Genomic DNA, 16,913 nt, shown 5'->3' with positions numbered 1-16,913 from the left:
TAGGTGAGAAAATGTCAATGGAAATAAAGATAAACTAAGGCAGCAAAGATCTGAGCAATATCAATTTATTAAGTAGACTAGGAATAGTCAATAAATGTAATCAATGACTCTGAAATAGTCAAAGATCCAGAGTTAGGAAAGTTAGAGTTAAAAGGGTCATTACAGGGATGACTAAGACTCTTGAGGGCCACAAGTGTGTCTTCTGATTAGCTAGATATTTTAATGTGGAGTTGTGATCAGTGTCATTTTAGCATCTCTGAATTACTTCCCTGAGATATGAGCTCAGTTCTCAGGTGATCGAATTAGTCTGTAGGCTATGAGAGTTGCTACAACAGTTTTCGAATGATGAGATTCACTTTTAGGTTTAAGTTTCTCTGGAAATGGAGTGATGAGTGAAGCTACAAGGGTGGGAGTACAAGTCACAATGTAAGGGTAGGGTTATAAATCAGAAGAGTAGAATCTTGAACCAAGTAACTTCAGGTTACCTGAGTGAATTTGCAAGAATTAGGAATTTAGGCACATACGGTGAAGGAGAATAGTTAATCTAAGATAGCTTGATAAAGTCTTGATGAAATAAAATTAAAATCAATTTTCTATTTCACAAACAAGCACACTAATAGGCTATTGGTAGAACTGGAAGTTTTTTCAACCATCTGGAAAATAATTTGAACCTATAACCATGAAATTCCTAAATTATGCATAACATTATACCCAAGAAAATAAGAGGTAGTTATATATCCCTAGGAGGCCTTGGAAGGAGCAACATGATCCATGTTACAAGATTATTTAAAACAACAATTTTTGCAGTAAGAAAGAATTGGAAAATAAATGCCAGAGGCGTGCAATAATCCACTAGGGAAGAGAAGAAAAAATGAGAAATTCACTTTATAAATCTTTTCAATATCTGTTTGAGCAATATACATATATGCATATGTTGCACATATCATATGTGTATATATATATATATGTATATCTATATGTATGTGTGTATATATGTATTTGTGTGTGTGTGTATATATATAAACATAGAGAGAGAGAGTGAGAGTGAGAGTGAGAGAGAGAGTAGGAGCGAGGAGAGGAGGGGGAGGGGAGGGGGACAGGGCCAAGGACATGGAGAGAGAGAAGTATGAAAACAAACATATGTATGTATTATATTGTGGGTACAGCTAGGTGGCAAAGTGGATGGGAGAACCTGAATTCAAATCTGGCCTCAGGCACTAGTTGTGTGTGACCCTGAGTAAATTTCTTAATCTCTGTTTTATTCAGTTTCCTCATCCATAAAATGGGGATAATAATAGCCCCTATATCTCAATGTTGTTTTGAGGATGACATGAGATAATTTTAAAACACTTAGTATAGTGTCTGGTGCATAACTCTCTGTGTATGTGTATACATATACACATAAGTGTTTATGATGCACCTATACATATAAATACACAGTACAAGAAAGGTTATTTTTTAAATGAAATATATTTAAAAAAATGAAATAAATTAAAATTTTAAAAAATGAAAGATATTTTGACATGTTGAAAAGGTATTGACAGATTATGATGTCCACAGTGGAAAGGAATATTAACAATAAGAAGATCTATCTATCAAAATATAGTCATTTTTAAAAACTTTATACTTTTCTCGCATTAAATTATACAATATATTTAAACTTATTTTTTGCCTTTTTAAAAATATAGAATTTAATTTTTTAAAGTACTAGATTAGTTAGGGGCTGGAGAATAATTTTTTAATTTAAATTTTTGTAGATCTCCCTTTTGTTGAGATGGAGTGACTACTCTTTTCCTAAAGTTTTTTTTTATGTAAATTCTAGTAGATACCATCGCAGCTCTATTCTACCTTGTAAATTTTACTTCTAATGAAATTCTGTGTTAGCTACTTATCTCCTGACCTTTGATAACTGGAGGGAAGAGTCAAGTTCTGCTTTATTTTTAACTCCTGGTGCCTGAGAAATTGTTTGGTTCACAGTAGATTTGACACAGTAGGATGAATGAATGATTATTAACCAAGTCTGGAGTGTCTTCAAATAGGTATTTTAATTCAAAGCACCTGTAATCAGTCTGTTTTCCCTAAAGTCAAAATGTCAAATCCCAAGGATTTTTATTTGAAAGGCTCCTTAAAGGTCTAGAAGAATAACAAAATATTTTCAGTCTACATGGGAATATAAGAAACTGAGCAAGACCTTGTTTGGAATGAATGGGATTAATTCATTCATTTATTTTCTCATTCATCATTCAGTATCCATTTTAAAGGACTACTGTTTGCAAGTCATTATGTTAGATGGATGTTACTTCGTCCCTGAGTGACCCTCCATTAGACTATTAGCTCACTGATGCCAGGAGTTATTTTTCTTTTCTCTTTGTATATTCCAAGTGCCTAGCATAGAGAATCATAGGAAGGTATAATCAAATGATCTTCATTCATATTCTACCTAAAGTCATAGATTTGTGATGGTAAATTGGGCCATTTTTTGTCTCAATTCTTACCTATGCCTTAATCACTGAATGGGTGTTGTCTCAGACAAATTGAGACATGGGAAAGACCTAATTTAGAAAGGCCAATGTCACTTGCTGCATCCTAAACCATGACCAGTTGTCTTGATGTTTGTCCTGCTACTGCATTTTGATGACTGGAGGAGAGAGTGAGGCTGATGACTTGCAACTTTGTTTCACTGAAATACAATTCACATGCAAGTCAAGACATCATCCTTGTGATGTCATTTGTCCTCTTCAAAAAAAGATGAAGACAACATAAGGCACTTCCAAGTTCACTGCCATGTGATCCAGAGGGAAAAGAGATGAACTTTTAAATCAGAAGACCTGGTTTAAAATCCTCCCCCTGGAATTTATTTTCACATAATTCAATAAACTAGAATTTATTACACAACAGGTACTGAAGCCAATGGTGGGGATACAAAAAGAGAAAAATATATATATTCCCTTTTCTCAAAGAGCTAAGAATGTAATGGGGGAGACAACTTGCAAACCAATACATATTTGGCTTGGTGATTTGAAGATTTTTTTTTTTTTTAAGTGAGGCAATTGGGGTTAAGTGACTTGCCCAGGGTCACACAGCTAGTGTTAAGTGTCTGAGGCCGGATTTGAACTCAGGTACTCCTGACTCCAGGGCCGGTGCTCTATCTACTGCTCCACCTAGCCGCCCCGTGATTTGAAGATTTTTACAATTTACTAGGAATTACTTCATTTGAATAGATAAGTAAATGTATAATCACTTGTGGGAGCAGAGAGAACCTTGTGATTACAGAGATAAGGAAAGCCTTCTTAATAGAAATGATGAATGGAATGAATCTTCAAAAATTGTTTAGGATTCTAGGAGACATAGGTGAGAAAACAATGAATTCTACAGTGGAGAGACCATCTATGCAAAGGAAAAGGAGCAAGTGGTCAAAAGATAAATTTGGGGAACAGTAACTAGAATAGTTTGGCTAAGATGTAAAGGGCATGAGGCTTAATGGGAGAGGAAGTCCAGAAAGGTAGGCTTTATTTTTTTTGCTTCTAGTGCTGATAAAGAATGGAACTTTGAAAGCATAAAGAATATTAATTCATTTAGGAGAGCCAGAATTTATTTATCTAGCAGGGGAGGTGGGGGAAGACTAGACAAGGTTAGGGAAGGAGTCAACCCACCAAGGTAGATCACAAGCATCCATGACTTAATGGTCTCACTGAGTTGCTGTGACCAAATAAGGAAAGCTGACCATCATTGAGCTGATCTTTAAAGGATGAGTCTCCCCAATATTAGCTAAGACATTCCCTGGACAATAGACAACCTTTTGTTATCTCTATATTTGAAACCTTTCCAATTTGCAAGATGCTCCCAGAATTTGTCTTTTGCTGATGTAGTCTCCACAAATAGAAGTTCAACTCCACCATAGTAAGACATTAGGGACCAATATTCAATGGACACTGAATTTGTTTCCACACTTTACCACCAGAAAAAATGTTATCTGTGACCCTTTTGGTATATACAGACACACAAAAAGACACATGCATATACATATTTGTATATGTGTGTATGTATATATGTATTTATGTATTGTTTCTTTCTTTGTCATACATGGAATAAATAATAAATTTCTAATGGTGGGATTCCCGTTCTTAAAAGGACATTGATAGCTTGCTCATTTCTCCCTCCTCAATAATAAATACAAAGAAATGCCTAGATATATCAGAAGAGCTACAATTCCCCTCAGAGTCAAATTATTATGGCTAATTTCAAACAATCATTAAGAAAAGAGTGTATTTTTGTGTCAATTTGTTAGGCATAAGATGAAATAACAGAATTATTTTAACATATTTATCTTACTAATAGTTTTTTTTTTAAGTTTTATGGTAACATTATTGAGTTTCAGTTCTTTTTCTGAAGACTTTTCATAACTTTTGACCATGTGTCTATTTGAGATTGGCTGTTCTAAAATAATTACAGTAATTTCCTACATATGTTGTATATCAAGATATATTTGATAGAAATCGTTTCCCTTATTGGAATTTTCTATTTTTATTATAACTGAATTGATTTTGTTTGGGCAGATTTCTTTAAATTTTTAGGTTATTGAAAGTGTTTTGTATTTGATTATGACTTTTATGTATTGTTTGTTTAAGCATTTACAAATGATACCCCCTGTTTTCTTTCTTATATTTTTATTTTAATGATACCATCTTTTAAATTGTTATATACCAGAAGAAACATTTTATAGGATTTCTTATACCCAAGTCTTCCTGAGCTACATCCTCCCTTTCTTCAACAATCATCTTCTGATTTTCCTTTGCTTCAACTGAAATTGTGTTTCTTATATGAAAGTCACCCTTCATATTGATCAATGAAACAAACAGGTAAATTTGAACTGATATTTTTGATCAAGAAAAATTGTTCCATTGGAAATTTTTAAAAAGGAACTCACAACATTTATATTCCTAATGAGACACAATATTTTTTCATCTTCCTTCTTCTCCAACCTCATAGCCTCCATCTAATAAGAGTTAATGAAGACTGGCATAGTTTATAATCATTTCTTGCATTGACCATTTCAGATGGTGAAAGGTGAGTGGAACAGCTTCTTGGTGTTATAGGCAGGTCATTCTACACATAAGCAGAAAAATGATAGAGCACAGTAAGCAGTGTCATGCAACAAAGGAAATAAATTAAAACAAGTAATTTTTGGAATTAGTTTTCTTCAATTTTGTCTCTGAATGGCAAGGGTAAAGATGAAATCTGAAGGGCAGAAGTAAAATAATATTCTAAATATAAACGCAGTCAATTTAGCAGTCAGGGTCTGGACTTTCTTTCAGATTTCATTTTTCATTACATGTTTATGTTTTAAGTCACTCTCCAGACTACCTACCTCTTAATGTAGAGAGAAAGAAGGATTGTCAATATACCTTTCTCCTGACATGTGTATATGATATGATATATGAGTGTATTAATTATAAAACTCTACAGATGCAAGGTATTATTTTAATAGTAATATACTTATAGCTTAGAGGAAATTGACATTGCAGCTAGTCTAGTCCAATACCCTAGTTACATTTTCTTTTTCTTTTTAAATTTTTTTCTCTTTCCCTTTCTTACTTTTTTCCTTCCTTTCTTCCTTCCTTCCTTTCATTCTTTCTTTCTTTACTTCTTCCTTCCTTCCTCCTCCCATCTCCATTTCTTTTTTCTTTTCTTCCTTCTCTCTCTCTCTCTCTCTCTCTCTCTCTCTCTCTCTCTCTCTCCCTTTCTTTTACTTAGGCCAAGTGAGGGAAAGTAAATTACCTAATATTTCAGAGGTTACAAAGCTTGTATTGACATTCAGATCTTTTGACACTAATTATCAATGCAGTTTCCATTATAATGTATTAAATATTATCCAGCCAAAGTGATAGGAGGTGGAGGATGCAAAAAAGGTATTACTAGAAATGGAATCATAAGATGTGGGTTCAAATACCAACTTTGCCACTTATTCTCTGAGTTACCATAACCTTGAAATTAAAAAAGAGGTAATGGCCATATCCTTTACTTTTTTTTTTTAAGTTCTGGTCATAAACATCCAGGTACCTATATGACATCTCCATTGGAATGCATTATGAACATTTCAAACTCAATGTATCCAAAATAGAAATTTTTGTTGCACTGCACCCCAAGCTATTGAAGGCACCATCACCCTTCCATTCAACCATGTTTTTATGATTGAGTCATCCTCAACTTCATATTCTCCCCCATTTCCCATGCCCAATGACTCCCAAATTTTGTTGCTTACAGACCTCCACATTAATACTCGTTCCTTTCTCTCAACTCATAACATAACTAATTTGTGTAAAGGATTCATCACCAATTTCTTAGATGACTAAAATAGTTTCTTAATTGGTTTTCATGCATCTAGTCTCTGGCTTTGACAATCTATTCTCCACACAAGTGATAAATTGATTTTCCTAAATTACTTCACACCTGCTCAGGAAGACCCATTAATTTCCAGTGTCTCTGTGGTAAAATAGATCTAGCTGCAATGGAAATCCTTTTATGTATATAGCAGCAATTCTGATGGTTCTATAGTAAGAGAACATGGGTGCCAATTTCTCCTGTCGTCACTAATTGTGTGATTTTGGACAAATTATTTAATCTTCTGTACTCTTATCTTAGTCATTTTTTAAATGGGGTGTGTACTAGAATGCCTCTGGGGTCCTCCCAGTTACAGAACTATGATACCATGATGACTCTCACCATGTTGACTCTTCCCACTAGAATGGAAGCTCTTCGAAACCAAGGATTATATTATGTTCATCTCTACTTCTAGTACCTGGCTAAGTGCCTTGTATATTGTATGCCTTAAAAAGTCATTCTTCCAGGGGCACCTAGGTGGTGCAGTGATAAGGCACCACCCCTGAATTCAGGAGGACCTGAGTTCAAATCTGACCTCAGAAACTTGACACTTATTAGTTGTGTGACCCTGGGCAAGTCACTTAACCCTCATTGCCCCACAAAAGAAAAGAAGAGAAAAGAAAAGAAATTCTTCAGTCAGGTATGATGGTGGTAGCTGCAATATCCCCCCCCCCGCCCCCCAGGAAGGCTGAGACTGGTGAACTGCTTGAGTATAAGAGTTTTGAGTTATTGTAGGTTTAAAGCCTATTATGTCTTTGTAAATAAGCATTTATATAGCACCTCCTATGTGCTAAGTACTGTACTAAATGCTGCACTGTCTGACACTATGGTGAATCATTAGGAAAAGAGGACCACCAAACTGCCCAAACGGGATGATCTGGACATTGTCAGAAAACTAGAGCAGGCAAAATTTCTGTGCCAATCATATTGGGAATAAGTATAGTAAATAAATGTCCATGGTCTTTTCTCTTGACTCTTTTACAGGTAAACACAATCTAAATTTTCTAAGTTGAGTGAAACTGTAGTAGTAGAAACATGTGATATATATATATAATAAATTAAAATATAAAGGTTAAATGGAAATCATATCAATACAATTCATAGTCTAGTGATATTTCATATTTTTGGTGGAGCAATGGGGGTTAGGTGACATGCCCATGGTCACACAGCTAAGTGACAAGTGTCTGAGCCTGGATTTGAACTCAGGTACTTCTGAATCCAGGGCCAGTGCTTTATCCACTGCCTCACCTAGCTGCCCCTAATATCTCACCTTTAATGCATTATTGTTTGTCTCTAACTCTGGGAGTCACATAAGGTTTCATGGAGGGGGCAACTTTTGAATTATATTTTGAAATGTAAAGTTTCAACAGGTACAAGAGAGTGGAAAGATTTCCAGATTTGGAAAGAATTCAGTTACAGATAGACATTCCAGAAAGCATAAGAACTATATGAAGATATGTCCCAAAGGGACATAAAATATACAACAAATATGAGGAAAGAGCTTGACTCAGTGCTCAGAGCTGATGCTTACATTTTTAGTGTGAGCATTTATACCTTAGCAATCAGCCAACACTACAAATCCATGCTTGAATACTTGCATTGTTGATTGTCTAGTCTTAAGAAAGTGATGGAAAAAATGCAAGTAATGCAGATTAAACTTGAAAAGTGACATTTACTTTATCTATCAATTTATTTTTAATTTGTTTTTTAGCTTATTGTTTAGAGAGATATTTCTATATGATAAAACAACAACAAAAAAAATAAAGGCAGGTTAATGACTCAGGATTTCCCATACTGTGCCTCAGTTAATCTCTCATTTCCTTGAGCATTTGTGGCCTTCTCCCCTTTGAATGTCATTCCACATCTCAGGACCCCTTTTATTGGAAACTTTACACAAGCTAAGTGTCTCTATTTTGGGAATAGACCCAGGCCATCCATGGCATGCATCATTTTCCTCCTGGCTCCATGTATTCTACTCTGACTCTCAGGATATCACAATGATCCCCACATGCAGGTATCTCCTTCCCCCACATACTGTATTTGCCCATCTATACTGCTTTTCATCTTAGTTTGGAGTTGTCTTCCAACATTACAACTTAAACTCTTTGAAGGCAGGGTTTTTCTTTTTGCATGTCTTTGCATCTTCAGCTTTCACCAAAGATGCTTGGTTGCTTACCTCCATGATAATGTAAAGAACCTTGAATAAATGCCATATTAAATAGTATGTATTTTATTTAGGAGACAAGAAGGAACCATTTAAGGCATTTGAGTGGAAGACAAACCTTATCACATATCATTGGTTGGATGAAATCTGTCCTTTAAAAATGCTCTGAGTTGGTCTTGTTGATTTGATAAACCTAGATTTCATCATTTCAAAGAGTACATATATGAAATCAAACTGAATCCTCTACTTCATTACATTTAAATAATGCTTTAAAGATACATAAAATGAAAGAAAAATGAAATGTTTACTCTGATACATTTTTTTAATTATGGAAGAAAATATACAAATATAGACTAATATCTTGTATTTAATTCACCTTTGCAGTTAAGCAGATAATTTACATGTTTCTACTTCCCTAACATGCTTTTAGGATCTAAGGTCTTGGTTACACACTATGATTTTTTTTGGCATCCCTTGTACATCACTCAGAACAGTACACAAAGATAGGATTTATACTTAAACAACCTACAGCTCTACAACGTATCACAGGAACCTTGGGAAAGTCACTAAATGGCTTTCAGTTTTCAGTTTCCTCATCATTCCAAAAAGTAGGAGTCTCTGGAGTCTGTTCTATCTCTAAACCAGTGATTCTCCCAACAGATTCTTATTTCCTGATAGCAAAGCAGGGCTGAAAAGTGGAAAGAGAGCTTAGTTTGAATTTAGGTCAATCTGGCCTAGAATCTCAACCCTGAAACTTATAAAATCATAATCATAGTCATAGAGCTTAAAGGGATCTCTAAGGTCATACAGTTTGACCCTCTCACTTTACAGATAAGAACACTGAGGCCCAGTGTAGTGACTTGCCAAACTGGGCAAAGTCAATAAAATGCAGTGTTTCAATTTGAGACCAAGGTCTTTAGATGCCCCAACTAGCATGAATTGTGCTTTCCCAAGCTCTCTCCTCTCATTAGCTGCATGTCCTTGGACAAGTTTTCTAACTTTTCTGAGATGTAATTTCCTAGATCTCAAAGTATCTTGAGGCCTAAAAGAGATAATGTATGAAAGGATTAGGAAATTGTAAAGCACTGCATCAATTGACCTAATGGTGAATTTGCAATAAACATTCAATAAATGTATAGAATATGACACATACTGTGCCAGATAGTAGCACCATAAAGACGAAGATGAAATATCTTCTGCCTTCAAAGAGCTTCTTTATCATCATTAATAATAATCATCAGAAGTGGAGAAAACATATTTTAAACACATATTTTGTTGTTGTTGTTGTTTGTTTGTTTGTTTTTGTAGGGCAATGAGGGTTAAGTGACTTGCCCAAGGTCACACAGCTAGTGTCAAGCGTCTGAGGCTGGATTTGAACTCAGGTCCTCCTGAATCCAAGGCCACTGCTTTATCCACTGCGCCACCTAGCCACCCCCTAAACACATATTTTTTAAAGATACAGACAAATTTGTGATTAAGAGGAAAAATGGTCCAGTATCTTCAGCTTTGAGAGTTTCATTCATATGACTCTATTGGGAAGGTCTTTTGAGTGTTTTTGAAGAATTTTTATTTTATTTGCTGTAGATGTGGGGCAGGTCACAAAAGTGTAAGTTTGTACAGAATAGTGTGGATAAATAACTCAAAATACTTTGGAATGTCAACAAATAGTTTTCCCCCTTCCTGCTTCAGTTCTTTAGCTGAAACTACCAAGTAGAAAAATTTTAAAAAATTGAAAAGCTTTCCTTTTCCTTCGATTTCTATAATTGTGAACATCAAAAGTATAAATAGCTCCTATATCCTTCTCTAATGTGCTAATTATTTATTTTATTGATTTGTTAAAGGATCAGCATTTATGGAAGGAAACATTATAAGCTTCTTAGCTCCTCTTTGCCACTAAAATTGCTATTTAGTAGGTTTTTTGAAATGTGATTTTTCTACAAATTGAATGATATTTTGGGTAGCTATTTTATATATTAAAAATAAGATACATCATTACATCATGAATTTAGAGCCTTAAGGTCCCTTCAAGTCACTTAGTCTAACCCTTCACTTCACGGATGAAGAAACTGAGACCCAAAGAGTTTAATGATTTCACTAATGTCAGAAAGCTAGTAATAATAAGAGGTAGAGCGGCAGCTAGGTGGTGCAGTGGATAGAGTACCAGCTCTGCAGTCAGGAGGACCTGAGTTCAAATCCGGCCTCAGACACTTGACACTTACTAGTTGTGTGACCCTGGACAAGTCATTTAACCCCAATTGCCTCACCAAAAACAAAACAAAATGAAACAAAACAAAACAAACAAAAAACCCCACCTCTATTATTGGGGGCAGCTAGGTGGTGCAGTGGATAAAGCACTGGCCCTGGATTCAGGAAGATCTGAGCTCAAATCTGTCCTCAGACACTTGACATTTAATAGCTGTGTAACCCTGGGCAAGTCACTTAACCCTCATCCCCCCCCCCAAACAAAAACCAAAAGAAAACAAAACAAAACAAAAATAATATGAGGTAGAATTAGAACACAAAAGTCTTAAAGTCTAAGTTTACATTATTTTTCCTTTCACCAAATCGGGAAGTGAAAGAGAGGAAGAAAGTAGATAAAACTGTCTCACTTAGAAATGGCTGCACCAGGTGGTTGTGAAGTCTTCAAACAGAGATTAAATGACTTACCTACTTAATAGCATATAGGGGATTTTTGTTAAGATATAGGTTAGATAATATAGCCTCTGAGGCAACTTCCAACTCTGATACTCTGCGATTCTGATGATTTTTTTCCATCAATATTGATGACTATTTTCTTAAATTGTTGTTAACCAATGTGTTGTTGGAATAAGGGTGTGTGGTGCCCTCTCTGATGAGGTCTCAGTTCCTTTAGAGAAAGAATGGACTAGTTGAAATAATATTGAAATGAAATATTTTGGATTTAACATGGGCAGCTAAGTGCCACAATGCATAGAGCACTGGCCCTGGAGTCAGAAGGACTTTAGACATTTGACACTTACTAGCTGTGTAACCCTGGGAAGATCACATAACTATGATTGCCCAAAACATGTACGGCCATCTCCGGTCATTCTGATGGATATTTTGCCACTGGATTCAGATGTCTCTGGAGAAGAGAATGAGTCTGGTGACTTTGCACATCCCTGCCTCACTTAAATCCAATTCAAGGCAAGTCAAGATATCATCTACCTGATGTCATGGTCCTCTTTGGGAATGAAGAATAAACAACAGCAATTAGATTTATGGTTGAATCTTTGTCTCCTTGTGATCTTTGGTTAAACCCTCCACCTCCATACCACAGTTCTTTATTTCTAAAAAGAGGTGTTTGGAATAATTAATTTACAAATTTTCTTCCACACCTGTTGCTATATTTCCGTAATCCATGAAAAAAATGAAGTATCTGATAATTAAATGTTATTTTGCATGATTTACAAAGACTATACAATACTTTAGAATACTTTACAAGACTTTACAATAGCCTGAACCTGGTTTAATAAATGACTGAATCAAAAGGTGATTGAGACTGTGGGATCTAAGGAGTGTTTAGAAGAACTAGAACCTTTGGTATGATGGCTTGTTGAACCATTTTCAGAGATGCTCATCCACCTTCAATATTCATCTGATTCACCCAACTATCACCTGTGGCTCCAAGAAGTTACAGCAAGCACAGTGGCTACACTGTGGTAAACCCTCTCCACAGACCAGGTTGAGAGTAACCAAAAGTCTTAAATCTGTCAGTGAGGATGTCAACTCCAAACATGTGAAGACTTCCCAGCAGAATGGGGTGCGGGGGCGGGGAGGGGGGGCTGAAAACAATTTGTTCCAATGGCTATGAAGACTGCTGAAATTGGCACTATGGAACTCAGAGCTTGGTCATATATTGAAGATGTCAAGGTCATACACTATACTCATGGCATTGTTAGTCATCTTGACTTTTGTCCTCACACTGGACCTCAGTGACCCATTAAGAGAGTAAGAGACAGTAAGGCTGATGACTTTATGTAATTATGTCACATTTAAATCAAATTCACATGCAAGTCAAGACATCCCCCTTGGTGTTGTTGGTCTTTGAAAATGTAGGAGAACAAGAGCTTAAGACTTTTCATATAGCTTAGGGTTTTCTCTCTAAAAATATTAATAATTTTACATTGAACCTTGATTAAAGGAATGATTTATGGGATCTAGATTTTCACATGCCACATTAATCCTAGAAATCAGGTAGTGTTGTCAATCATATATTTTGCTGAATTTCTTCCCAACAGATATGGAGAGGCAGAGGTTAACTCTCTTCCACTCACAGTATTGGAATGTTCTTCAGATCTATTTGTAATCTGAATGAATATGCATTAAGGATATCTAATATCTTTAATATATTTGGAGCCCTAAATATCCTGGATAAAAATTTGCTCCTTCAAAAAAAGTCTATGCCTTTTGAGACATTTAACTCTTATCCTATAGATCTCTGGCCAGACCCATTGTGAAGATGAGTTATGTAATCTACTTTGCCAGCTGCCCATATTAAACTCAGGGAGGATTTTCATGGATACACAAAGGAGAGAATAAAGATGCTCATAGTTGATAGTGTGGGTGTGACTTATACAATAGCATTAGAAACAACAGTAGACACAGAAATCCAGTCCTTAAGACATGCTATTTATAAAAAAGGGTTGCTTAAACATTCTTATCACTCATTTTATTCATTCTTTACTAATAATCCAGGTGGGTATATTCACCTGGCCTTATTACAGAAAATAAAATCATACAACATCATCATTAACTTTTGCACTTATTTGAAAATACATTGACTAGAATTACTAATCTAAGCTGAAGATAACAGCAATGACAAAATAAGGTAAAGGATGACAAGTGAGTGTGTGAACTCCCCCCAAATGAATAAATAATGGACAGTCAAACAGAGACAGAGACAGAGAGCAAGAGTGGACTGTAAGAGATAATCTGATTTTAAAGTATATTATAGTTAACTCTACAAACACATTTGTAGAAATCTGCATTTCTTTCTTGTCCTATTAATGAATAGAAACAAAGAGCATTTTGAGTATTCAATTTAGATTAGCCAATTTTTTTAACATTTCTCTTAGATAGATTAATTTTCATGTTTGTTTTTTAAGAGTCAAAGTGGGTTAGTGGAAAGATGAAAATTATGGAGCAAAGAAGAAATGGGATCAATGTGGCCTCTTACATTTATTAGCTGTGAACCTTGGAGAAGTGACTACCTACTGAAGCCTCAAGGAACTTTCTAAAAATATAAGTCACAGAACACTTTTAATCTCTAAAGTTGGAAAAGGTGGTCCCATTCAAGCAATTAGATCCCTGATATATTAAGATTTTATTTTATTTTCATTTTATTGTTAAGCCAGCAATTCTCAACAAGTACAAAAAGAAAAAAATCAAAAGCATTTATTCCATATTTACTATGAGTGGATTGTTAGTAAAGAATGAATAAAGTGAGTGATAAGAATGTTTACTATGAGTGAGGGACTGTGCTGTGTGCTGAGGACCCAAAGAAACCAAGACAAAACAAAACAAAACAAACAGCAACAGCTGCTCCCAAAGGGTCATAATCTAATAGGTAATGCAACATACAAACAAATCTGTCCAAACAAAATTTATATATCTAAGTGGTTACATCAGTGAAAATGATATCTTTCATAAAATGTTGAAAGTCAAGACATATTTACTTCCACTGCCTTGATACTGGAATAGGTTCAGTTTTTTATGCAGCCCATGATGACATCGGATTTCTAGGATGCTAGATCATAAGTTGACACATTAAATTTGCAGCTCACTCACACTAACCTACTTACTCTGACTCCCTATCTTAGTTATTTGAATGTGCAGTGATATCATATATATTGTAGAGCACCAGATTTAGACTCAGGAAGACATGAGTTCCATTATGGTCACAAGCACTTACTAGCTGTGTGACCTTGGTTAAAAGAGTTAAGCTTTCTCATCTTGTTTCCTCATCTGTAAAATAGCAACACCTTTTCACTCCCCCCTGGTACCCTTACCTGGATTCTCTGTCCTGCCCAAGGATCCTGTTCCAGGATCCAATAAGATAACTTTAGCCATGGAATTGATATCTTATCAGTACTCTGCCCACTGGGCCCCTCTCTCCCTCTGACTGGAGAGTTGGGAGCAAGGAACTTCCATTTGAGGAAGTGTGATGTTTAAAATATTTGAGACAAATTCTAGACAATTCATCATTTTATGAATAATACCAGAATTTTAATAAAAAGGAAGCCTGTGGCACTCTTGAATGCCAAAGACAATCATGGTGGCAAGCTCATAGCTTATATGGTACTGGAAAAGGGGTGTTCCCAAGGATAGAAATCAACTATGATTGGTTACTAATTAATGAAAGAATGGATATTACAATGAGGGGCAGAACCTATTCTAACAAACTTTGTGTCATTTACTTTTTTTTTTTTTTTGCAGGGCAATGAGGGTTCAGTGACTTGCCCACGGTCACACAGCTAGTAAGTGTCAAGTCAAGTGTCTGAGGCCACATTTGAACTCAGGTCCTTCTGAATCCAGGACTGGTACTTTATCTATTGCGCCACTTAGCTGCCCTATGTCATTTATTTTTTAAGTTCCTTTCCTTTCCTTTCCTTCCTTCCTTCCTTGCTTCCTTCCTTCCTTCCTTCCTTCCTTCTTTCCTTTCTTACTTCCTCTTTCCTCTCTTCCTTCCTCCCTCATCTGTCCTCTCCTTCCTCCCTTCCTTGCCTCCTTCCTCTGCTCTCTCTTTGCATTCATGGAATAATTCCCTTACCTGTGGGCACTCCACCCAAAAGAATATAAGTTTGTTTCCAGAAATCTTACAAGATTTCTTGGGGTTTACCAGCAGATGACTTCTAAGAACCATGCCTTAAACCTAAATAACTCTGGCCCTCATTCCTTGGCTACAGATGGGTCTCAACGCAGGCCTCATTTAGCCATTGTTTGGCCTCTTGATGGATCTGGATGGACCCAAAAGTCAATTGTATCTCTTTGGTTCAGATATCCTGAGGGTCTCCCCCAACTCCTTAATATGTTTTTGGGTTTTTTTTGTTTTTTTTTTTAATTAGGTAAATGAGTCCTTTCTTGCCTCCTTTCATACACAACTTTAGTCACTGATTGGGCATTGCCTCAGGCAAATTAAAACCTGTGAAAGGCCTTAGTTTAAAAGTCCAAAGTCTCCCACTGTGTCTGGGGCCATCACCAGTTGTCCAGAAAATATATCTTGTCAATGGACCCAGGTGGTTCTGGGGGACAAACTGAGGTTGGTGACTTTGCGTAGCTTTTCCTCAATTAAATCCAATTAACTGCAAAACATGACATCTGCATGGTCCTTAAGATGGGTTAAGGATAAATAAGAAGTTTCTTTTGTGAGAAGGAGAACCAAAGATGACCAGATAACAGGACGGACATGTCAAGGAAGCAAGGGACTATTAAAGTTTAGATTGACCAACTAGATATTAGGACAGACACACCTAAGAAGTAAGGTGAGATATAATTCTATAGCAGGAAAGTCACTTAGGCGTGGCTAGCACCTGACCAGATCGAGGAGGCAAAGATAACCCTAAAGGTCAGGACCATCATTTCAAAAAGATCCCCCTCAACTCTCAGGAATATGACAAGCACCCAAGCTTTGTTCACCCCACCCCAAAAAGGAACTTTCTGTTTTCAGGTGGTCACCCCATTTATGCTCTACAAAAGCTTTTGCCTTCCTTCTACTCTGAGAGAAGGATGTTTCTAAACCACCTTCACCCCTGGGTTGAAGTCTTTGACTTCCCACTGGGCTTTTTCTATAGCACCCAATAAAGGACCATTTTAATTCAAATTGGACTGTATGGGAGAGTATAATTTTTTATTGATGAATACCTAAAGATCCCCACCTTTTTCAGGTGATGGTCTTCTTCAAAAATGAAGGACAAAAGATGGTGGAGGAGAGGCTGTGACTCCCACAAGCTCTAGATAAACCTGTCCACTCATGCCCAAATAATGTGGTAAAACAAAACAAAACAAACAAACAAACAAACAAAAAAAAAAACAGAGCAGCCTAATGCACATAAGAACAGAGTGCGATTATTTCTCAGCAAAAGAGGGCAATTCTGATCACCTACTGATCAGGCTGCACAGCTCAGCATGCAGTCCAGACCCAGCCAGGAGCAGATGGTGCTTCCAGCACCCACCGGAGTCATTAGCACCAGCAACTTTTGAGGCTCTGATCACAAACTGGTGAGGGGGGTTGGTGGTAGGCCGGGGTGAAGTTGAGACAGTCTCTGCTGGAGTTGGAGCAGAGTGCCCTGGGTCTGACACAGTGGACTGAATTGAGTGGTGGTGGCCCAGTGGGGGTGGGGGTGGGGCA

General features: G+C 36.3%; 1 protein-coding gene across 1 annotated transcript in view; it reads right to left on the bottom strand.

Moving 5' to 3' along the window:
• The window catches only part of LOC122738186 (bromodomain-containing protein 2-like), an 87,017-nt gene extending 71,589 nt beyond the window's left edge, over positions 1-15,428 (bottom strand). The window contains 1 exon segment of the mRNA XM_043980254.1: positions 15,336-15,428. Coding sequence (XP_043836189.1) covers positions 15,336-15,428 — 93 coding nt within the window.
• Positions 15,429-16,913: the final 1,485 nt, after the last annotated feature.

The sequence above is a fragment of the Dromiciops gliroides genome, chromosome 2, assembly GCF_019393635.1.
Source record: "Dromiciops gliroides isolate mDroGli1 chromosome 2, mDroGli1.pri, whole genome shotgun sequence".
In the NCBI taxonomy this organism is placed as follows: domain Eukaryota; kingdom Metazoa; phylum Chordata; class Mammalia; order Microbiotheria; family Microbiotheriidae; genus Dromiciops; species Dromiciops gliroides.
Note: the sequence above shows the minus strand (reverse complement) of the source record. Positions and strands in the feature narration are given on the sequence as shown.